We start from the raw sequence: 21,616 nt of genomic DNA on the forward strand, positions 1-21,616 counted from the left end.
ATTTAATTGTCTATAATTCATAGCAAAAGATATTACGTGCAAATTAATAAACACAATGACAATACAATTATATTTTAAGTTATTAGAAAGCATTACATTTCTTGTTCAAGTTTTCTTGCAAATTGTTCTTGTATATTTTGTTCTACGAATTGCAATTTTCTATTTTTCACTTCTTTTGAATCTTAATTCAATATTGAAGCGTTAAGCGATTGGGATCATCTTTGGGTATAGCATTTTCTCTATGCAACCTTTCCGGAGGGAAGATCTGGGCGCGCCGTGTCCGGGTCTACCCCAGATTTTGCTCCAAGTTTCGAAATGCTTCATGGATCCTTCGAGATCCGAAGAATTCGTTTCCTGAAAGACAATGATTGCTATTGTCGTTCGATTTTCTACAGATTACCGCTTCTACCTGCAAGCATCTTCGTTTGCCGCTCATCTGCTTCAGGAGTGCTTTCAAATACAACTGGCTTTCGTTCCATTGTTGAGCGTTCGTACTAGAAAGTTACATAAAATTCATTTTTGTTCTTTTCTATGCATTTATTTGATGGCAATAAACCATTCTTCGCCGTTTCTCGTTACATCCGTCGTTCCGAGAGGAATCTTAGGAGGCGTTCGTTTCTGTATCATCAATGGGACCAGCTCAATCCCGAGATCTTTACCATTGTGTAAAGGGGAGAGCCGTTGGTAGCGTTTCGAAATCCATTTGTCCGTTTGAGGAAATTCGCGATTCTTTGCTGGTCGTTTTGCTATTTTATTCCCACCATCGTTGCGCGTCTTCTCTTGAAGTTTTTCATTGATCTTCTCCTCGACCATTCTATCTGTAAGATAAATGTTAAATATATTATCTTTAAATCATTTCCGCTCGATTGCCTAATTCCTTTCTATATTTCTCTTGCTGATTCTTGTCCGTGTGGTAACGCAGTTTATTGTCCACCGTGTTTCTTAGATCTTTGCCCCACTGGAACCGAAGCAATGGATCCTCGCGTGTCTTAAGCAGTTTCCTTCCGGTATCGCGGTTCACGTTTGGCGCTCCACCTCCAGGTCGACCCAGATCTAAAATTCCTGAAAATCGTTTAGCCTGAAACGTACAAATTTTACCATTGATTTGTGTTAATCTCAATAATGAATAAATTTATAAACATATTACATTTTCAAAGTCTCTCTGCGGAAAGAGTCCATCCAATCGCAAGTTTTTGAGTCCTCGTGGTTTTACCTGCGCGTTGTCCTCCCACGGCCAATAGTTTTCCATCATATCGCGCACCTGAAAAATCGTAAACAAAAGTGTAAACCATCTGCGGATGATTTCTCCAAACAAAATATCTTTACCTGTTTTTGTTCTTGACATTTCTTGTATCTCGCGTACTCTTTCTGCTTCTTCCACAGTACCAGCTCATCGTTAAGGAATCCACCTCCGTACTTTACCTGGACTGCTTGCATTTTCCGTTCGAGGAAAATAAGTTGACTCGCTCGACGGCCGCTCGGAGAATACGTGCATAAAATAAATGAGCGAAGCAGGGAAAATAACAGAAATGATCGGTGACGGGTACCAGCGGTTCCAATCACTATTAAAATGCGATTGATTGCCATAATTCGTGTCTCCGCTCCATCGCTGCACAAAATATGGATTTTAAATCTGCTCACGAAATTACGTAGTCTCATTTCGGAACGAAATTAAATTTAACCATTTTTTATCGTTTATTTATTTAGTCCGCTTTTAAATTATACAACAATCAATTTCGTCTCTTCAGTCCCATCCAGAAACCGCCCTCTGCGCTTGCTCCCATGTGCTTCTTGCTGAGCTTGATGGGAATCTTGGTTCTTGCGATGGGAACAATCTCGTAATCTTTCAGTAGATAAGCCAACATCAATTTGCATTCTAAAATCGCAAATCTCGAACCTGAAAGTATATCAATTGATAAAAAAAATATTGCATAAATTGATCGATGAAATGATACTAACCGATACAACTTCTTGGTCCGATGCCGAAGCTGAGCAGATTGTTAGGATCTGCAGAATTTTTATCCAGGAATCGCTCCGGATAGAATCTATGTGGATCCTCGTAAATTTCGGGATTCCAGTGCATTGCGTGTACGGGAATAAAGATTAGCTGTCCTTTCTTGATGAGCAGATCGCGTTCATTCGGTAGTTTTGCTGGTATTTTGTAGTCTTTGGTGCAAACTCTATCGATCACCACCGAGGGTCCCCATCTCCTTAAAGTTTCTTGAAAAAAATGTATGTTTTTAAAACTTTACTTTTTTTTAAATTTAATACCTGTAATAACCATATCCATGTATTTCATTTTAGCAAAAGCTTCGTAATTAACGTCTCCTTCAAAAGTGGCCTGAATTTCTTCATACAGTTTATCCTGTACGTCAGGATTCAAAGCTAATTCGTAGCACATGAAGGAAATACTGTAAGTAACTGTTTCAAAACCGGCGAAGAAAAAAGACAATGCTTGCGCCACGATATCATGATCCGTTATAAATGACTTTTCTTTCTTAACATCCATCAACAGTTGGATCACATCGCTCCTAGTAACATTGTTGTCTTTCCTATATTTTATTGAATCGGCGATCACCTTATTGAAGAAGCTTGTCATTTTCTTGCCGAAAATCCGGATGCCAAATAGCTGCAAGATATTAATGTTTCAATAATGGTAACTACTATCATTGATCAGCTTTATTACCTTTAAGAGGTTTGGATAAGCGTTGAAGATGAACGCGTAGAGCACCATAAGTCTGCTGCCTACGAAATTGAAATTTTTAATTGAATTAACGTAGAATTCATTTTCTGGATTTCGCAGCGAGTCGCAGGTGATGCCAAGTGAGCAACTAGCTATAACATCGTTTCCTATCCTTCCGCTGAAATCTTTCATTTCCACCTCGATCACTTCCTCCTTCTGTTCATGCAGATAACTCACTGCATTCTCGGCGCAATCTCTGACCAATCCGAAAAGAAAACGCATTTTGCTTCCGGTAAAAACGGGGCTGATCGTCGTTCTCATACGTCGCCAGGATTCACCTAAAAAATATAATTAAAAATTGTAAAATTCATCTGATGCTACGCAACCTTTCAGAGCGAACAGTATTTTGCAGAAGTACTCATCGATGTCTTCGCGCGAATTTGTCCCGTGGTCTGCAAAGTGTTCGAAATCTTTAATACTCATCTGCTTGATCAGCTGTAAATCGTTCAGGATGAGCACCGGCTTAGAGAACTGGTAGAATCCATAATATCTGCGAAAAATATACAATTTAACGATTTCTTTTTTAAAATAAATCTTTCGAATTGTGCGCACCTGTGTTTCTCAAACGCTTTGCAGTAATCCGTGATCACATTGGTGAACGGCTTGATCTGCAAAATGTTCTCCAGAATGTTACCGAATATTGGAACGGGTATTGGACCAGGCACCCTTTTCGTATACCAAAAGATGTACGGTTTTATGCAGAAGATGTAGAGGAGAATGCATATTACGAACGCCAGTAAGATCCATGTAGACGCGAACATGATGGTAGAGAAATTCGAAATGCCACTTCCTTCACGGTCGTCTATTTATAATGTACTGGATAAACCGCATTTGAGAGCTTTAACATTAAGATACAAACAATTATATCCAATACCGGTCCGAGATTAATTGATCAAGACCGGATAAGACGCGAAGACTTGGTGACCTTTTTTATCGTTTTGTAACCATTCACGATACACACAGTAAATAATGTAATGAAAGCAAATATGCATTAAAAATATTTTCTTTCTTCAGAATTCACATTATAATAGAACAATACTACTTCTGCAAACATATTCAGCTTAATATGTTCATGGAAATTGCTAATAAATTATATAAACAAAAAAAAATACATGACTTAATTTTATACAATGTAACATTAGTATTTCAGTAAATTTTATCATAATATTTTCATGGAAATTACAAGAGTCAATGCAAGTCGTTTCAAGATTTATTCATAACATGCTACTTCAACTTTATCGAGTGTATTTCAACAAATATTGAGAACACTGTATACTGTACATAAATACAAGTAATCATTAATTAAGTTGGTCTTTGTAAAGTCTCTTTGATTAATTAAAATTGCTAAAGAAAGAGAAATTAATAATCTTAATGTTCCTCATTGAAACGGCGTATTCATAAGAGCAATTCCCGTCGCCAAAGTCTGATTGGAACTGGTCCAATTCGTGTTCTGAAACAAACAAACAAACAAATAAACTTGATGATGAGCCGTTAATTGATACATTGAAAGTTGTGCAATTACCAGCACTCGACTGCAATCATCTTCAACATCTTCGTCGTGCTTTTTCTGAGTGGGTGTTGTAGTGTGCACCAAAACAGAAACGCTGTTTGCATTAGCAACTAATCCTCCAATCCACAAGATATTACCATTCTTAATCTTCTCAGCTGAGGCGTATAGACTACGACAATTTAAAATTTAAATATTAATATCCTATTTGATTTTAATGTAATTTACGCTAAGATTGGTTTTGGTGAATCCTCCAATTGAATTGTCTTCTGCGATTTTTCGTAAATCTGCAAATCGATAAATATTTTAAATTATATTTGATGTTTGATTTGGTTTACGTGCGTCGTTTTGGAATAAGTGTAAATTGCAATCGACGTTTTTGGATCTTTTGCTGTAAGAACCCCAGAAGTACACGACGTTCTCGTAAGTCGATGCTACAGTATACGTGGGTCCTGCGCTTATTCTCTGAACGAAAGTGTTAAGTTCAATAGTAATTTAGAAAGGAATTTCTTACTTCGACTTTGTTCAAGATTAATCTCGTTTCAGATTTTCCGCATTGCCCGTGCTCGCTGCTTCCGAGGCAATAAACGTTTCCGGTTGTGCCCAGAAGAACCGTGTGCTTCTTTCCAAAGGACACATCCATGAAACGCTCTTTGATTCCTTCGAAAAGCCAAAAGGTTTTCAACAGTTGCGCTTGCTTAAAACCGAGTTTGCTGTAAGTGTTGCTTCCGGCGAAGTAAATCTTTCCGGAAGTGGTCAAGAGTGCGGAACAGTCCTCTCCGCCAAAGACCTTCTGCACGTTGAAATCCGATAGTTTTAGCGGCATTGGTTTACAACTAGAAAACGTTGGTTTGAAATATACCATTATAATTATTATTACTTACCAGTATTGAGTGTGACCAAGTCCCAACTGTCCGTGTTGAGCCGATCCCCAGGCGAAGACTTTTCCGTTCGTCGCTAAAGCCAAAACGTGGTTTGCTCCGCTACAGATTTCGGATATTTTCATATTCTTCAGAGACTCTGAAATACATTATAACAGTTTCCAATTAACCAACGCTTCTTACAGTTTCATACCAATAAATTTTGGCGTTAACTGATCGCTCCAATTTCCATGACCGAGGCAACCGAATTTGCCGTTACCGCAGGACAATAGTGTTCCATCCTCTGTTAGAAATATGGTAAAATTAAGACCGGCGCAACATCTGTGCAAAAGTTAAGATTACATTAAAGAAATTAATTTGCATCGACGAATACCTGATAACTTTATACGATTGCAACGATTTATTCGCAATCGGTGTTCTTCGGAAAGCCTCACGCATCCCAAGGCCCTGCTGACCGTGCGCATCTTCCCCCCAGGAAAACACTTTGAAATCATCGGAAATTACCAAGGAATGCGTGAAACTCTGCGCTACATCGATTAGCTTCAAATTTGAGGGTAAATCTGTCGGATGTAGGTTTGCGTTTGATGTGAATCCTTGCAGATCGTACAGAACGGAACGTTCTTTCGGTGGGCTGAAAATAGTAATTCCATCATATATATTTACGTTTGTTCAATTCGTTATAATTTAATTACAATTTGTTATTTCAACTAGTATATTATTAAATATTAACAATGATATCACTGTTAAAGATGATAACGTTTTGTTTTGTTTAAATAACAAGATTAAATTGAAAAATAAAGGCTGTATCAGTTGTTGTTGTTTACCTCAAGGACAAAGATTCTGAGAGTCTCGCCGATAAGGACTTCAATTCTTCGCGAATCGCTGGTATAATTGTATGCAACATGAGCAAACCGGATGGTCTTTTCTCGCTATCCCTCTGCAGAATCATCTCTATCAGCTGGAAGATTCCATCGGAATAGGTATTGGGGATTCGCGGAAAATCGCACTGCAAAAGAAGAAAATCGTTTGTAATGTAATTTACAATGGTTAATTTGATTGTTAAATTACGGATGAGATTTTTTGGATGAGCAGGGGGAGTGTTGGGGCCTCGAACGGTCTGCGAAGGCAGACGAGTTCGTAGAGGATGCAGCCCATCGCCCATACGTCTGATTTTTCATTGTAATCTTTGCCCTCGCACTGAAATAAATCAAAGTTAAACGGAATGCCATTCAACGTTAATTTAAATGACCATCTCCGGGCTTAAATAATACGGTGTTCCGACGACGGTGTGCGCCTGCGACCTGGTGTTCATCATCTTGGAAATACCGAAATCGCCGATCTTAACAGTTCCGTCTTTGTTCAAGAAGACGTTCGCAGATTTCATGTCTCTGTGCAGAATCTTGTTCGCATGCATGTAACTGATTCCGCAGCAAATCTGCTCGAAGATATCGAGAATTTCCGGTTCCGGAATTTTCTCCCGCTTCTCCTGCTTCCTGCTTATCAGCTGCGCCAAGTTACCGCCGTCCGCGTATTCCATCACGATCATCAGACTTCCGCCATGCTGAAAACTCCCCAAATACCTGAAACGAATCTCCGCTCTTAACTTGTTCGATGTTAAAACTATTTCGTACTTGATTATGTTAGGATGATCTAAAGAGGAGAGCACCTCAACTTCGTTCAAAGCAGCGCTCTTCTCGATTGGCGACATGTCCGAGACGAAGACCTCTTTCATCACCACAAAAACTTCATCTTCCAACCTCTTGTAGAGAGTGGCCGTGCCGAAGGAACCTGAAAAAAAAACGCCGCTTGGAAACCGTTGTTTCGAATCATAAGAAACTCAACCTTTTCCGACCGTCTTGATCTTCTCATATCCACGCAACTCTTGGGAACTTTTCCCTCCAAAAGACATCGTTCTTCCAATACGCCGCAATCCACTGAACCATCCTCAACTGAACTTGTTGTAATAGATTTGTGGTCATAGAAACGTAAACTCGATCAACAACAAATTTCAGCGAATTGATTTTTACATTAGTCCTGAAACTTTTCGACCTAAATGAATACATATAATTACAATAATGATTTTCCAAAAGAAAAAACATATTAATCAAGCAAAAACATAGGAAACTTTTAACTTAATATTTAAATCTAATTGATAGGGATCAAATCAAGTGATCATTATAATTAACGTTGTCAAAATATCTTAATGGAATTTCGTTAAGTCATTAAATTATTAGAGATCAATAAATCTTTAGTTTAGTTTAAAACAAAGCGTGAGTAAATGTCTCAGTAAATTATTAAGAAATAAAGTTTCAGTTTCATTTGTAGAAAATAAAAAACATGAATCCGAGACATTTGATTTTGCTCGTTCTGAGCTCTTTGGGAAATTGGGATTTATGCACTTCAGGTAACGTTAATTATCTTGATTGACATTTTAATTAAATTACTTAAATTATTAGAACTTTTTTAATAAATGTATGTAACATAAATTGTAGATTGCAGAGCCAATCTTGGGTTGTCCATGCAACCGTTGTTCTTAAACACGCAAAGAGATAATTTTGTTTATCCCAAACAATCTTCAAGCGGCAGATATTTCGAGGATGGACAAGAGATCGTGTTGTTTTGTCCTGGCGAGGATAACAAGATTTCTGTTAACGGACAAATTTTGGAATCGCCGGAATTTACGATGCGCTGCGACCACCAGCGATTTATTTATAACAGCGAATACATCGATTTAAATAATGTCCGGTGTAAGGATGTGAACGTTGGTGAGGTGATGATTACTGGAAGAACCTGCGCCAGAAGGTTCATCGAGATTATCATCGGATACACCTACGAGGATAGTTTCTTGAAAGCTATAACAGTTTGCTTCGACGACGATAGAAAGCAAGTGTTGTATTCGCATGTTACTGTTAAGAAGGAGATTGTCAGCTGCCAGTACAACTATCCAAGATCCAGGTTTCATATGGATGAAGAGTTTTATGGCATCGTTGAAGTGGAATCCGCTTACGTGAGGCGCAGGGAAATTGAGTTTGTGGAAGGTTTGCTGGGACGGAGTTTGGAGCAGTTCAGAAGGAATTACATGAACAGGGGTCATCTTACTGCAAAATGCGATCTGGTCTACGGTTTCTTGCAAGTGCTGACCATGCATTACGTGAACGTTGCTCCGCAGTGGGATTCTATTAACGCTGGAAATTGGGAATCATTGGAGCGGGATGTCAGAGAGTATGCAAGTGTAAATTCCGTTGATCTCGAGGTGTATACCGGAACTCACGGACAATTGAGTTACCCGGATGACGGTGGTCGCAAAGTGGACATTTACTTAGCACGAGGTCGCAAAGGGATGGCTATTCCAGCACCTCTGTATTTCTGGAAAGTCGTTTACGATCCTAACACTTTCAGAGGAGTAGCCTTCATCACAGCCAACGATTACGCCGAATTGGATAAGTTTTGCGCAGATATTTGCTATAAGATCGATTGGATTCATTGGAGGAAGGATGACCTTTCATTGGGTTACAGCTTTTGCTGTGATGTCGATGATTTCAGGCGCACCGTGAAGACTCTTCCCGACATTGAAGTCTACAATTTGATGGATTCCTGAAACGTTTCCGATACATCAAAATCCTTCAGTTTAAGTCCCACATCGTAATAATTGATTATTCTGTATAGTGATTAGTAAACATACAACATGCAATCAATATATAAATACAAAATTGGAAGAGATTTGCTTTGTTAATTCAAGCCTTAAATGCCATCAAGGTAAATGAGTCACTAGCATTCTTGAATTAAACACAAAACTGTTAAGTTGTTACAGAACACAAAAGCGTACATTCTCAAATCGACGAAGGTTATTCAATAGAGTTTTGCACCAAAAAGAAAAGATCGATGTTTGAGTGAAGTTCTTGGAATTTATTTAAATATATAATAGTAATCGATATCGGTATTGGCTAACAGTTTATCTTAAATGTAATAATTCTTAATTTATTAATTTCATAATTCGTCTCCAGTAAAACTAACAAACGTACAATCTACATTTACAAATATTTCATTATTAATTTTTTTTTATATATCAATATATATATATTTATTATAAATCCATTCATTTGTTGCCGCTGCGTGTGTGTTTCTCCTTTCGAACCAGAAACCAATGAATGTATCACAATTTCGACAAAAAAAAAATAAACAACAACAATAATCGTAGAAAGAAATAATTAAATAATAATAAAATGTGAAAAGTAAATACTCGAAACGAATCGCGAATGGTCCCAGCAAGCAGTTTCATAGAAAAGAAATGAATTTGCTTCTAAGATTAAAAATTATGGGGGGGTTTGGTTTGGGCAAAAAGGGTTGATTATGCCAGAGTCAGTCTCTCTAATATCAGTTTAAGCCTCTAAAGATACATCAACAACAATACGATCAACAACGCTGAAGGAAACGCAATTGCGTTTCGGTTGCGCGATCTTCAGATTTATTTCACATATTTTTTTTTGTTTACTCTCTATTTGTTAATTTTAATTATTTGTTATTCTTTTTAAATTATTATTATTAATATCCTTTCAAAAGAAAACAACATCGATTTGTGCGCTTCTTTGGCTTACGATCTTTCCGAAAAGATCCTCCTTCAACATCGGCATCCTCTTCCTCCACCACGAATCTCTGTTTTCTTCTTATTATTTTATTGAGGGGATACACAAATGAAAGCATATTGAAAAGCTTCAAAAGAGGAAACACAATGACGAATCGGTTTCCTAGAATTTCTGTTTTTTGTTTGTTTCCCTCAGGATGTTAATTGAAAGAAGTAAATATAGTATATATATAAGTAGGAAACGATTATTGACATCCAAAGTCTTAAAGCTCTTAATACGATAGTGTGAGTGTTCTTTTTTTTTCTTCTTGCTTTTCTGAAATAAAGTTCTGATTTTTGTTTTTGTTTTGCCTTCTCCTGTTTGTTAGATTTTGTTTAAATTAATTATATTTTAGTTCGTGCCTGCTTCGTCCTAACAAGAACACGTCCTGTTACCGTGACTTTCCGGCTTGTTCTTCAGCACTTCGGTTTCCTCCTTGGATTCGTGGAACGGATCGCCCTACAACATTTTATAAATTTCTATTATAATATTTATTTAAAGCTGAAACAAATTTAAAATAGTTTGTTGAAAAATATACAAAAGTCTAAAGACTTTCAACTTTAGTGCTTATTTGTGTAATTTTTGTGATAAACTGTGGAAATAAGGGCTGCAACTAGTTTTGCTTAGCTAATGCAAGCCGGCAAACTGCAGCGATGCGATGCGATAAGGAATGCCGAAGGAAATTAAGAACGTTATATAAGTTGTTCTGTTTGGTTCTTTTTGGATCGATAGATAGTTCAATAAGAGCGAACGTTTGCTTTGCGATAGGAACGAAGTAATTTGAACATGACCTTTGAACGCGTTCAACTGCTGCTCGCCTGTTGCCTTTTGATAGTCGGAGTTCATCCATCCAATGCAGGTATATTGTTATTTAATCGTAACGTTTGAGCATCTATTTAATGGTCGCTGTTTTAAAGAGTGCGTCGGAAATTTGGGGACGCACGAGCAGCCGATGTTCCTGAACGCCGATAAGGATGGATACGTTTACCCATATTTGCACAAAATCTACGGACAGAGATATTTCAAGACCGGTCAGGACATCGTCCTCTTCTGCCCGGGAGCGAATAACACGATAATCTTGGATGGAGTCACTCAGAAGTCGCAGGAAATTTCCGTTCGATGTGGTAACAATACGTTCGAATACGGGACAGGAAATATCAATTTGAGGGATGTTAGGTGTTCCGAGGTGAGCGTCGGCGAAGCGAAGTACAATGGAAAAACCTGCGCCGGAAGATATAAGGAGATTTCGATTGGGTACAGTTACGCAGAGAACTTCATAAGCGACATAACGATATGTTTCGATCACGTCCAGATGAACGTGCTCTATTCGCACGTGCGTATCAAGAAGGAGATCGATGCTGGACAGTATAATTATCCGAGGCCAAAGTTCCATCTTGACAGGAAGTTCTACGGGAAGGTTAACGTCGATAACGTGTATTGGGGTAGCAAGCAGAAGACCTTCGTGGAGGGTTTCCTCGGGAAAGAGTTGACTTATTTCAGGGATAACTACATGAATAAAGGACACCTTACTGCGAAAACCGATCTGATCTACGGATTTCAGCAGGTATTGACGATGCATTACATCAACGTGGTTCCTCGGTGGAAGAGCATAAATTCCGGGAATTGGAGAACTTTGGAGCAAGACGTCAGGAGGTACGCGAGCAGCAATGCCATCGATCTTGAGGTTTATACGGGAACGCACGGTCAGATCGAGTATCCGAATAGGCAAGGTGGAGAGCAATACATCTCTTTGGCAAGGAATCCGGATAGCGGGCAACTGGTGTTTCCGGCTCCGCTGTTCTCGTGGAAAGTCGTGTACGATCCGAAAACCAGAAGAGGTGCAGCATTCATCACCGTCAACGATTTTACCAAGCAGGACAATCTGTGCCCGGACGTCTGCAGGAGAATCAGCTGGGTTCAATGGGAGCAGAGCAACATGAACCTGGGTTTCAGCTACTGCTGTGACATCGACGAGTTGAGGAAGACCATCAAGACCATACCCGACTTTGTAGTCGACAGTTTATTATCTTAGAAAGTTAGTTGAATTAAATAAAATTAGCGTTTACCTTGAGCTCTCTGAATTCCCTAATTTTCCTGGCCAATGCAAGGAACGCGTTCTCGATGTTGATATTGTCCTTGCAGGAGACCTCGTAGAACGGCAACTCAAAGTTCTCCGCCATCTACAAATCAATCCCATCAATATGTAATGAGTTAAGCTTCGATTAATCATGCAGACCTTTTTTCCACTGTCCAAATCAACTATTCGATCGGAAGACTCGCACTTGTTTCCTGCCAGCACGGTGACGACGTTCGGAGAGGCGTTCTGCAGAATATTCAAGTTAATTATTTATAAAACCAATATAATTGTATCACCTCTTCGATGTTCTGCAGCCAATAGGTGATGTGATTGAATGATTCCAAATTGGTAACATCGTAGAGCAGCAGAATTCCCATTGCGCCCCTATAATATGCGGTTGTCAGAGTCCTGAAACGTTCCTGTCCTGCGGTGTCCCAGATCTGCAGCTTCACCGGAACCCCGTCCAGATTGATTATCTTCTGTTTGAAGTCGATACCTGTTCCCAGAGGCGATCAAAAATGATGGAGATTAATTGAAACAAATACGTATCGATTTTACCTATTGTCGAGATGTAGGTGTCATAGTATCTCTCGTCGCAGAAACGATGCACTATGCAGGTTTTTCCAACGTTCGAGTCTCCGAGGACGAGCACTTTGTACGTGGCGGCGAAGTCCAGAGCCATTGTTCTTCCTTACGTTTTTTACGTTTTCCACTCTATTCGCTGTTTTTGCACTTTCGTAGACACCTTCGCAATCGCGAGACCCGTACGTTTTTGTCCTTCTTGTTGCTGGAGAGGAGGTGCGCGACCCCCATCGATTTTCCACGCGAGGATCAACTTTCAACGCACGCGCTTCTCCCTTGGTTACAGGGACTCCCACATCCATCAGGCAATCACTAAGCGAAAAACATTCAAACAAGTCTCCACTTTTACATAAAAAAAAAACAATCCAAAATAACAAATTTTTTAATATCTTTTTAACTTTAATAATAATAATAACAATATTATAAATACAAGTTGATTTTAAAACGAAAACGGAAAACATATAGTTTTCACTTTCATATAATACTACAATTGTTGAACAATAACGCAACCAACAAGTATGAGAAATCCTGCAATAGTAAACTCGATTATAGATCTACGATCCTTGTACCAAACTCTGTTATCGAAATTATAGTACTCCAGATCTCGCAGCTCAAAGATTGGAACGGCGATGTGCATAACATCGGCAAGAACGAAGCCTAGATCCCGGACGACCTGCAAATTTGTGAATCTATCAATTCCAACGCTATACCGTTTATTTATTTATTTAATTAACTTGATGCTTGGATCCTCTCATCATGATAATGTTGTCGATGAATTGATCGATCGAGCCCGAGATCAAGTGTACAGCACTTATGATGATGATGATCAGCATTTTGTAGCGAGTCAGCTCGTGATGCCTGTTGCTCAGGTGGATGACGATGGCCGTGGAAACAATCTCCGAGATGGTGAAGAACAGCTGGTGATCCCATTGGGTGTAAAATCTATCGTTAATGTAGTTTATGTACGTCCACCATGAATAGTAGTGCGGGAATATTGAAGAAAGAAAGAGCAGCAGCATTGAAGAGCGTAATTTACCACGAAGGAATAACCGGCAAAGTTGTTTCGAGCATTCGTACAGAGCTATCAAACCGATGGAAACGATCAACCATATTTTGGCAGAGCTTTTCGTTGAATTGAAATAGAAGTGTTTATAAGCAGATATTCCATATTCGTACGGACCTAAAATAACAACCATTTTTAGGGAATAACATCAAAGGCATGCTAAAAATAGATTCTTCAGTGTTCAGTATTTACCTTTAAAAATAGTGTCCCAACACTCGCAGGTGCACGTGGCCGTGTTAACAGGAAACGTGTACCTGGACCAAAAGTACCAGAGCAGGAAGATGTGGAAGATTGGTAGTAAAGCGGCCAGAAGCCATCCCAGAGCTGTGGAGAAGATCTCGATTTTCATTGTTTCGAATGTCTTGGGAGCATAATTATGATCTAAGACCAGCATCTAAAAATACGCAATTCACGTGCTACTTAATAGCATCGGTGGTATCGAAACAAGTACGCTACACCTCTGTGCAAAATTGTTATGCGGAAGTTTAATTAATAAAGATTATCTCATGTTGAAATTATTACTATGTGGTTACTAAATAAGTTTTAAAGAGGAGATAATTCATAGTTATATCGTCGTAATGATTGTTTAATAGTTAATTAAAATTTAACTTAAGTTTATTTCAATTTATACAATAAGTTCTCATCTAAATTCAAACTAAAATCTGATAAACTTAACAATTAAAACAATTTAACAAGATTAATATCTAATATAAAACTGCATTCTTAACTAATAAAAACAAACAAATACGTTAAACTTCGTGTTCTTGTTCGCCTTGATAATTTGGTTTCTTTTAAATTTATTTTCAATTCAACTGGTTTTAACTTCTGGTGAAGATGAAAGAGGTCATGTGTAGAAGAAATAAATTGAATATAAAAATACTAGTTGCATAATAGTGTAAGAAATTTTAATTGCATTCAAAATAATCCTTTATTTCTTAAAAACCTAAAGAATTAACAAATATTATTCTTAGATAAAATTAAAAATTACATGTATGCAACCAAATGAACATTGCTCTTTAGATTCGTGTTTTGTCAACAATTCTTCATGTGAGTCGTCAGCTGTGAGAATAGACAGTGAGTTTGTTATTGTTTCTTTAAATAATGAATGAGACCACGGGGGCTGCGGCCCTGCAAATCGCACTGTTAACCATGAAGGAGCGCCGTCAAGCATTGGAGAATCGCGTGGAGTACCTGGAGGCCGAAAACCTGATGCTGATGCAGAAGTGCTCGCAGGTAGACCCAGACAAGTCACTCAATGAGGTGGAGACCCTGGTCGAGCAGGTGGCCAAGTTAACAGAAGAAAAATCACAGCTGCACAACAAAATACAAATGGTGACAAGTGAGAACAAGCAGTTGTGGTCGAGACTGTCGAAACTGACTGAGGACAATAGAGAGCTTGATACGAAGCTCACAAAGATAAGTGACAAAATCAATCAGCACTCCCCACTGATACGCTCAAAAACATTCACACAGGAGAAACCGCACACCAAATATTTGCCAAATGCAATAGTTGACAATGATATGATAATTATGGAGTTTGAGGATATTTCATTGAAGATCTTGAACAGTATGTCCAAGGAGAAGTCAGAGCTGGAGCTGCAGTGCTCACAGATGTCAGAGCTTCAGAATGAGGCATTAACCTCTTTCGGATTCAATTTAGATGATGATGAGAATTCCATGGTCGAGGACATCGAGCAACACGTGAGCGCGCTGAAGCAACTGAAGAATAACGTTCTTATGCAAGGGGAACAATTGGAACGGTTTCTGAAAGACTACGAAGCGGATTTGAGTAAGGCCAGAGAGGACGAACGCGAACTGGATCATCTGGCGGACTGGGGCTCTTCAGCGGTTTTGGAGAAAGACAGAGTGTGCCCTATGTGCAGAATCGTTTTCAGTGCGAGCGACGATTTTACGGAGTTCCAAATGCACGTTCAGCACCATTTTATGATTGATTCGTGATACAAACTATAATAATAATTTAAAAAGTTGATTTGTTATATATAAATAATACTAAGATAATAAATAGGCAATGATTGCAATTCTATCTTATAATAAAAAACAGTAATAAAATTAATAAGGAAATGATTATCATATTCGATATATGAGCGTTTGCATGTAATAATGTAGTTCAATGATTTAAAGTAGTTTACGTAATAGATTACTCATTTTAAGTTCACTGAAATCCTTTTTATAGACTAATAAATAAATAGTCAAGTAGAAATTCTTTGGGCGCGTAATAATGAATAACTTGACAGGCTCCAATTGCTATCGGACTTTCTTCGCGTTTTGAAATTAACTTTCAAACTAATTGTGATTGTTTCATGGTCACTTGGTTATTTAATTAACTCTGGATGGATTTGATTAAAGAAAGAAATAAGAAAACGAAATGAATAGAAATTGGCAATAATACTATTTATTTTCACACTTTATTTGACTAAATCCATTTTACGATTAAACTTATTTTTTTTCTTAACCGAGCTGCGATGGTTTCACATCGCTCGTGGTTGCCGGCTGTTGGGTCGTCTGCTGCGTGAGGTTCTTGCTGAACCACGATGGACGTTCCTTTTCCATCTCGACAATCCGTTTTCCTTGCCAGAATTCTGAAGGTTTATCGTCCTTTTCACCGTTATACAACACCACGACTTCAGTCTCAACTGGTTCCAACTTAAGTTCTTCTTGGATCTTGTCCTGCATCAGTTTAGTCTCCTCGATGACCTTCTTGTAGCACGTGGCTGTAAATCGTATGGGAATTGACTTTTAAGTTGAAGCTAAGTTTTGATGATTACTTACGGCACAAAACGCCGACTTCGTGATCATCTCCACAGGTATTGCAGACCCTCAGAGTGGTCTTCGGTAAGATCAGTTTATTCACGTACTCGGGATCTCCAAATTTCCTCTTCAGACGTTTCTCCAAGGAGCGACGGTGCTTGGGCACAGCCCATAACAGACCATCGCCGATTATGTCTTTGATAGAGAAAGGTTTAGGCTCATTTCCTGATACTCTGTAACCTTCAACACCCACCAAGCAAAACGCATCTGCAAGAAAGTAAGAAAAAAAACTTTAGTAAAATAACAAAGCAATCTTAAACAATCAAAGCACAATTTTTTTACATAATCCTCAATGAGACATTCACCATTGGTAAATTCGGTGTCTAACTCAAGGTAGATTTTTATTTTTTTTTGGGGATTAAACCCGGGTCGTGAGAAGTGCAAATCATTAGAATGCACGAAACTGGGTCGCCGAGGTTACCAGCGATGTACTCTTCAACAATTGCGAAGAAACTGAAATCAAGGACCGAAAAACAATTAGTTTCTGTCTTTTGCGCTTCTGTTAAATTCCACGAATGTGATCCATCCGACATAAGGATTTGGTAACTCGCGAAGCAATAAAAATCATGTTAACAAGAGAAAATGTCACGAAGGACATCCTTCAATAATGGCGCTCTCCTTTTGTAAACAATTTAATTACACCGAAGAAAAGTTAACACCGGTCAAACATTTTCCAACTCGATGACAATAATCATTAGATGGAATGATTTGCACAATGTTATGCGAAACATATTTTTTTTTTATAGAAAATAACCATTATAATTAAGCAATTAATCATAATTATTAGTTTATCTTCTATCTAAATGGCAATGCAATTAATTATTATGTATTTAGTTTGCAAAAGAGTTAATAATAATAATAATATTCATGGTTTACATATATTTTATTCGTTGATGTAATTCTGTAACGCTAATGCGATTTTTGTTTTTGGCGCAAGTGACATTGGCCCACTTGTCTATTACTCTTTTACTCATTAATGCAATACTTCTAATACTTGCAACACTTTCGTGTTCATAGTTAAACGGATTTAAAAAAAAAAGAGATCGAGTGATACAAAAATCAATTAATCAATTAAAAATGAAATGACTCAGTTTCGATAGATCAAAGGTTGCTTCTTTTTTTTTATACAACTCGCAGATTTTTGTTTACGCAAAGCAATATTCTTTAACAGACCATAGTTATTAGAATTAGCACATTTACTATTTATTTTTAAGGGATAAACATAATGAATATATAAGTCATGAATATTTATTAATAAATTCCGTTCGGCTTTGGAACCTTTGGACCACGAGTCTCCGAAATATTCAAGTATAATTGAAATTGGAAGAAGATTATCTGTTTTATTCCAAAAATATCATGTAAAGGTCATCATTTTCTTGAAACTTTTTTCTAACTTTATTTATGTTCGACGCTTGTAAATTATTATACGATTAGAGAAATGCAGAATCTTGCGTAATCGATATTTTTCCAATAACAAAATATCAATGTATGCTGAATATTAATTCGTCAGTGAAAAAATTATTTAATCATACAGATTTATGTTATTTATTATATTTTCGATCATACATCAGATATCCAAATATCAAACTACATTATGTATATATGATACATACACTAGTTGCTTATTTTATACAACATTTGATATTATCATACATTTAATGTAAATAATAACATTCTTCATTAAAGAGGATTAATTAGAAGGTAATTATTGGAAACTTGTAGCTATAATTAACAATTTATGTATAAATTGTTACAAGTGTATAATTTTAGTCAAATAGAAAAGTTGATAAAAAGATAAGACTAAAATTGAGCATAATAATAATTATGACTATAACAAATAATTAGATATTTTGTAAAAGATGCATAATCATAATAAATAATGAGGAGTAGCTATTGAAAAAGAAAGGTTTTATGTTGGGGTTATGTTTATAATAAATGTCAATATTTTTGGGGGTTGTCACAGCTAAGGGTTGACCCCCAAGAATCTGTAGAGGTTAGGATTGAAGGAATATCATCGGTGCTGGATAGATACTTTCTGGCAAACAAAACGAGCCCGTTCATCGTATTTTAGTGGTGTATAATTTAAAAAATAGAGGTTAAATATTGTTGTGCGTCTCGTTTTGTAGGTTATGTGCCAATTGGTGCGCGTGTATAGTAGTCAGAGAGCGGTTACGTAAGTGTTACAACTGTACGATACCTGGTGGCGGTCCTCTGGGGTTCAGCAGTTCGACGAGGGTCCTCTCGAGGTTGGCCAAAGCCACATTAATCCTTCGGAACATCAGGGATGCGGCCATCCTGTCTGGCGTTGATGATGATGGTGATCAGCTGGTGAAGTCGGATCGAAGGTGGGGGATCCTGGAGACACACGCACGCTTGATACCCGAAGAAACAGAAAACAGCTGAAGAAGTATTAGAATTAGAAGAAGAAGGTTGCGGCTACGGAGACGGTGTGTGCGAGTGCGAGGATATCCGTGTACGTGGACGAGGGGAGGAAGAGGAGGAGTCGCCGGAGGTGTATGGGTGCGAGGCGAGAGTAAGAGTGGAAAGGTGGAAGAAGAATGCTTTCGTGTTTTCTTCTCGGCGTTGAGCGCGGACGAGTCACTGCAGTCGGAACGATGGCTTGTGTTGGGTCTAGTAGGTTCTGTGTCCGGGTGCAAGAGAAACTGTGTCAGTGGGGACAGTCGCAGGGAAGCGCCGTCCTGCAGGTCCGGAGGAAGGCTACGGCGACGTCGTCCACCGTGCCAGTGCACCAGGCCAAGCTGTCCACGTTCAGGAATATTTACAGCGCCCAGGAATGCCAGGTGAGAGAGAGAGAGAGATTAACGTGCAGAACGAAGCTGCCGCACTTTCTACTTAACGCTTTCGGAAAACATCTTCGGAGCGTGCCACTTTCACCAGGTGGACCATCATCATCATCATCATCATTCGATTTCCATTTCGATTCGACACTTTCCACGCACTCGTTCCCCAGGGAATTACGTAATCCCTATTGTGCCCTCAATAAGTTGCATACATATTGGAAAAAAAAAATCATTCATCATTTGAAACAAATCCAAGAAAATACTGAAAAGAATTTTTCATAATCGTTTTCCTAAAACATTCCATATTTACTTGTATTTTCTTCAAAAAGATTTTATTGCGTATTTCATTAATTTACAAATATTATTAATTTTATGTGAGATCAAATTATATGCAGAAATTATATAAATGACATATGCCAAAAAAAAAAATTAATTAATAACAAAATTAAAGAATAACAATATTCAACGAAACTTAAACCTTTACGCTGAAAAATGATCCTCAGATATCTAAGTCAAAGTACAATATTTGTTTATGCATTTTACTAATCAATATTTATTTAGACTTATTAAATCTTATTTTTCGCACTTGTTTCCATATGTTACGAACATATTTTCCAACCATTTTATTGCTGCTCCTTGTAGTCGTGATAATTATACAAGTTCACGAGATAAGTTTGTTGTTTGTCTATATTTTTTTTCAGACTATCCAAGAATTTAATTAGTGATAGTCGATATCGCTTTCGCCCCATTTATTTACATTATATGACTATTACACCGTAATGGCATCAAGATACCTTTGAACGAAGGCATGAATGGTCCCGACCGGCAATTGTTATTTTAATGAATGAATAATGATGAGATTTGTGCGTGGATGGCTTTCACATTATCCACGGCGGATTATTATTCAAATTATTTTTTTTTTGGGCTACTTAATCCATCCACTTGTCGAAAACATGTAGGCGTGTGTTTACTAAACTGCTCGAGATTCAATTCCATCCAATTACCGATATTTTGTTATAGGATCAGGCGTTATCTTATCGACCTCTGATTGCTCAGTTCGTGATCAAAATCAAATCCACATTCTGATGGAAGATTTTTGGCTCATATTATTGAAACAATTGGAGTTAGGAATAAATTTCATGGCATTCGAGAATCATAAGTAATCATATTTTTTTTAAAAATTAGTTTCTGGTTCTTGCATTATTCAACAATTTGGTAAATTTAATAATCGCACGAACTTGAATTTCTAAGATTATTTTGGAAAGCCCCAGGATGTTAGTCAACTAATCATCTTAATTGCCCACTCAAACAGAAGAGATTGTGCTTGGTACGTGTATAAATTGAAGCCAAATTTCGATTGTTCGCGAAATTAACACACCATTGTTTCATCGTAATTACAATAATTTTTTAATAATAAATAACGATTCGGCGACACGACAATACACAGTCGATGGAACAGTACGAAAATGGGGAAGAACAGAAACCGTTCGTTTCCGGTTCAACGACCAAAACGAAATACAAATTCGTCTCCGTTTGGAATTCCCATTCGGAACACACATATTGCACTGCTAACCTCGATTCAATCCTTTTGCTTTGCGACGTGTTGCTGTGCTTTTCCGTGTGAAAGACATGTAAAGAAAGGAAAAAAAAAATTAGTGTAATAAGGTGGAAAAACGAAGGAGAATGAAGAAGCGCACACGAAGCGATTCAATTTCTAAAATGCCATCGCACGCGACACGATTACGTAAGAACGCGCGGTGCTTTATTGGAGCAAGGCCATTGCCAAATTTAGATGTTTGAGGACCACCCCGGCAGTACACACTTTGTTTATCAACAGTTGGTTACCAAAGAAACTTGTTTCTGATTATAAACTACTACTTTGTACTCGACAGTTAGGAGTAATGCAATGTTTGCTCGTGCGCTGAAATCTCCCCCAATTGATTGTTTCATCAATTTTTTTTGTTGTTCTCGAGTGCGTATCGTTACGTAAATCGGCAGCAGACTGTTGCGATATTCATTATCAAGTCGCTGTTTGCTAAGCAAACAGATGATTGTGAAAATGTGAAACTCGTCTGTGAACCTCTTCGAAATATGTCGATGGTCCACCTTTTGGTACTTCTTCAATGTTTGATCCGGGTCTGCTCTTTCGTAATATAAGCAAATTGAGCATGCGAAACTCGCTTTAATTATCCAATTTTACTTCTAAATCGTCATTCGATTACGCCTATTTTTTAGATTCGTTTAAACGATTTTCTAATGGAAATTCTTCAATACGATTTCAATACAAATATGTTTTATATTTATTTCTTATTATATTGCCCAGAAAGATTAATCTTAGCTTTCATTAAGAAATTTGATTTTGTCCTAATTAAGAAATTTATAATCCATGCTTAAAACATTAATTATTTTACTCGTATTTGCTTTTGCCTTCTGTATTTCTATTAGATATTTACCTTCTGTATTTCTATTAGCAGTTCCTTAAATGAGAAACTCTGTTTAATTATCCAATTT

General features: G+C 37.7%; 9 protein-coding genes across 9 annotated transcripts in view; 3 read left to right on the forward strand and 6 right to left on the reverse strand.

The window, feature by feature from the left end:
- Positions 1–216: 216 nt before the first annotated feature.
- On the reverse strand, positions 217–1,655 carry LOC108559521. Its single transcript, XM_017916824.1, has 5 exons — positions 1,327–1,655; positions 1,148–1,261; positions 557–1,078; positions 410–494; positions 217–354 (listed from the first exon to the last, which is right to left on the reverse strand). The coding sequence occupies exons 1-3, from the start codon at positions 1,585–1,587 to the stop codon at positions 848–850; spliced, it is 606 nt and encodes a 201-aa protein (XP_017772313.1). The 5' UTR covers positions 1,588–1,655; the 3' UTR covers positions 217–354; positions 410–494; positions 557–847.
- A 57-nt stretch (positions 1,656–1,712) lies between these two features.
- On the reverse strand, positions 1,713–3,735 carry LOC108559522 (cytochrome P450 9e2). Its single transcript, XM_017916825.1, has 6 exons — positions 3,296–3,735; positions 3,070–3,233; positions 2,687–3,021; positions 2,272–2,629; positions 1,960–2,220; positions 1,713–1,897 (listed from the first exon to the last, which is right to left on the reverse strand). The coding sequence occupies exons 1-6, from the start codon at positions 3,502–3,504 to the stop codon at positions 1,731–1,733; spliced, it is 1,494 nt and encodes a 497-aa protein (XP_017772314.1). The 5' UTR covers positions 3,505–3,735; the 3' UTR covers positions 1,713–1,730.
- Positions 3,736–3,971: 236 nt separating this feature from the next.
- On the reverse strand, positions 3,972–7,046 carry LOC108559516 (serine/threonine-protein kinase Nek8). The gene is made up of 13 exons (XM_017916818.1): positions 6,974–7,046; positions 6,763–6,919; positions 6,381–6,711; positions 6,200–6,328; positions 5,956–6,137; positions 5,505–5,762; positions 5,325–5,452; positions 5,135–5,270; positions 4,765–5,086; positions 4,593–4,715; positions 4,479–4,537; positions 4,266–4,422; positions 3,972–4,193 (listed from the first exon to the last, which is right to left on the reverse strand). The coding sequence occupies exons 1-13, from the start codon at positions 7,038–7,040 to the stop codon at positions 4,122–4,124; spliced, it is 2,121 nt and encodes a 706-aa protein (XP_017772307.1). The 5' UTR covers positions 7,041–7,046; the 3' UTR covers positions 3,972–4,121.
- A 422-nt stretch (positions 7,047–7,468) lies between these two features.
- Positions 7,469–11,824, forward strand: LOC108559507. Its single transcript, XM_017916810.1, has 4 exons — positions 7,469–7,535; positions 7,624–8,726; positions 10,522–10,612; positions 10,671–11,824. The coding sequence occupies exons 1-4, from the start codon at positions 7,469–7,471 to the stop codon at positions 11,783–11,785; spliced, it is 2,376 nt and encodes a 791-aa protein (XP_017772299.1). The 3' UTR covers positions 11,786–11,824.
- Positions 11,825–12,122: 298 nt separating this feature from the next.
- Positions 12,123–12,656, reverse strand: LOC108559508 (ras-related protein Rab-13-like). Its single transcript, XM_017916811.1, is given in 3 exon segments — positions 12,123–12,179; positions 12,181–12,326; positions 12,389–12,656. Coding segments are annotated over 3 exon segments (327 nt in total). The 5' UTR covers positions 12,513–12,656.
- Positions 12,657–12,896: 240 nt separating this feature from the next.
- LOC108559509 lies at positions 12,897–13,862 on the reverse strand. Its single transcript, XM_017916812.1, has 3 exons — positions 13,668–13,862; positions 13,147–13,592; positions 12,897–13,085 (listed from the first exon to the last, which is right to left on the reverse strand). The coding sequence occupies exons 1-3, from the start codon at positions 13,822–13,824 to the stop codon at positions 12,897–12,899; spliced, it is 792 nt and encodes a 263-aa protein (XP_017772301.1). The 5' UTR covers positions 13,825–13,862.
- A 640-nt stretch (positions 13,863–14,502) lies between these two features.
- Positions 14,503–15,514, forward strand: LOC108559517 (protein NETWORKED 1D). The gene has a single exon (XM_017916819.1). It carries the CDS (start codon positions 14,577–14,579, stop codon positions 15,432–15,434), a length of 858 nt encoding a protein of 285 aa, XP_017772308.1. The 5' UTR covers positions 14,503–14,576; the 3' UTR covers positions 15,435–15,514.
- A 358-nt stretch (positions 15,515–15,872) lies between these two features.
- On the reverse strand, positions 15,873–18,840 carry LOC108559546 (39S ribosomal protein L32, mitochondrial). Its single transcript, XM_017916863.1, has 3 exons — positions 18,502–18,840; positions 16,266–16,511; positions 15,873–16,207 (listed from the first exon to the last, which is right to left on the reverse strand). The coding sequence occupies exons 1-3, from the start codon at positions 18,596–18,598 to the stop codon at positions 15,945–15,947; spliced, it is 606 nt and encodes a 201-aa protein (XP_017772352.1). The 5' UTR covers positions 18,599–18,840; the 3' UTR covers positions 15,873–15,944.
- A 6-nt stretch (positions 18,841–18,846) lies between these two features.
- Positions 18,847–21,616, forward strand: part of LOC108559545 (decaprenyl-diphosphate synthase subunit 1) — a 16,579-nt gene continuing 13,809 nt past the window's right edge. The window contains exon 1 of the mRNA XM_017916862.1: positions 18,847–19,105. Coding sequence (XP_017772351.1) covers positions 18,863–19,105 — 243 coding nt within the window. The 5' untranslated portion in view covers positions 18,847–18,862. The remainder of the gene's footprint in view (positions 19,106–21,616) is intronic.

The sequence above is a fragment of the Nicrophorus vespilloides genome, unplaced genomic scaffold, assembly GCF_001412225.1.
Source record: "Nicrophorus vespilloides isolate i.1.1-1 unplaced genomic scaffold, Nicve_v1.0, whole genome shotgun sequence".
Classification (NCBI taxonomy): Eukaryota; Metazoa; Arthropoda; class Insecta; order Coleoptera; family Silphidae; genus Nicrophorus; species Nicrophorus vespilloides.

Bases quoted from the DNA above. Each gene is read 5' to 3' on its own strand.
- LOC108559521 (XM_017916824.1), bottom strand. From the start codon at position 1,587: ATGGCAATCAATCGCATTTTAATAGTGATTGGAACCGCTGGTACCCGT. The intron at 1,262-1,326 runs GTAAAGATATTT...ACGATTTTTCAG, and splicing joins AATGTCAAGAACAAAAACAG to GTGCGCGATATGATGGAAAA. The intron at 1,079-1,147 runs GTAATATGTTTA...TGTACGTTTCAG, and splicing joins CGCAGAGAGACTTTGAAAAT to GCTAAACGATTTTCAGGAAT.
- LOC108559522 (XM_017916825.1), bottom strand. From the start codon at position 3,504: ATGTTCGCGTCTACATGGATCTTACTGGCGTTCGTAATATGCATTCTC. The intron at 2,221-2,271 runs GTATTAAATTTA...ATTTTTTTCAAG, and splicing joins CATGGATATGGTTATTACAG to AAACTTTAAGGAGATGGGGA. The intron at 1,898-1,959 runs GTTAGTATCATT...ATATACTTTCAG, and splicing joins CGGACCAAGAAGTTGTATCG to GTTCGAGATTTGCGATTTTA.
- LOC108559516 (XM_017916818.1), bottom strand. From the start codon at position 7,040: ATGTCTTTTGGAGGGAAAAGTTCCCAAGAGTTGCGTGGATATGAGAAG. The intron at 6,712-6,762 runs GTACGAAATAGT...GATTCGTTTCAG, and splicing joins GATCATCCTAACATAATCAA to GTATTTGGGGAGTTTTCAGC. The intron at 6,138-6,199 runs GTAATTTAACAA...CTTCTTTTGCAG, and splicing joins TCATCCAAAAAATCTCATCC to TGCGATTTTCCGCGAATCCC.
- LOC108559507 (XM_017916810.1), top strand. From the start codon at position 7,469: ATGAATCCGAGACATTTGATTTTGCTCGTTCTGAGCTCTTTGGGAAAT. The intron at 8,727-10,521 runs TGAAACGTTTCC...GCTTTGCGATAG, and splicing joins TCTACAATTTGATGGATTCC to GAACGAAGTAATTTGAACAT. The intron at 10,613-10,670 runs GTATATTGTTAT...GCTGTTTTAAAG, and splicing joins AGTTCATCCATCCAATGCAG to AGTGCGTCGGAAATTTGGGG.
- LOC108559509 (XM_017916812.1), bottom strand. From the start codon at position 13,824: ATGAAAATCGAGATCTTCTCCACAGCTCTGGGATGGCTTCTGGCCGCT. The intron at 13,593-13,667 runs GTAAATACTGAA...TTGTTATTTTAG, and splicing joins TTGGGACACTATTTTTAAAG to GTCCGTACGAATATGGAATA. The intron at 13,086-13,146 runs GTTAATTAAATA...ACAAATTTGCAG, and splicing joins TGAGAGGATCCAAGCATCAA to GTCGTCCGGGATCTAGGCTT.
- LOC108559517 (XM_017916819.1), top strand. From the start codon at position 14,577: ATGAATGAGACCACGGGGGCTGCGGCCCTGCAAATCGCACTGTTAACC.
- LOC108559546 (XM_017916863.1), bottom strand. From the start codon at position 18,598: ATGGCCGCATCCCTGATGTTCCGAAGGATTAATGTGGCTTTGGCCAAC. The intron at 16,512-18,501 runs GTATCGTACAGT...ACTTTCTTGCAG, and splicing joins CCCCAGAGGACCGCCACCAG to ATGCGTTTTGCTTGGTGGGT. The intron at 16,208-16,265 runs GTAAGTAATCAT...TACGATTTACAG, and splicing joins CGAAGTCGGCGTTTTGTGCC to CCACGTGCTACAAGAAGGTC.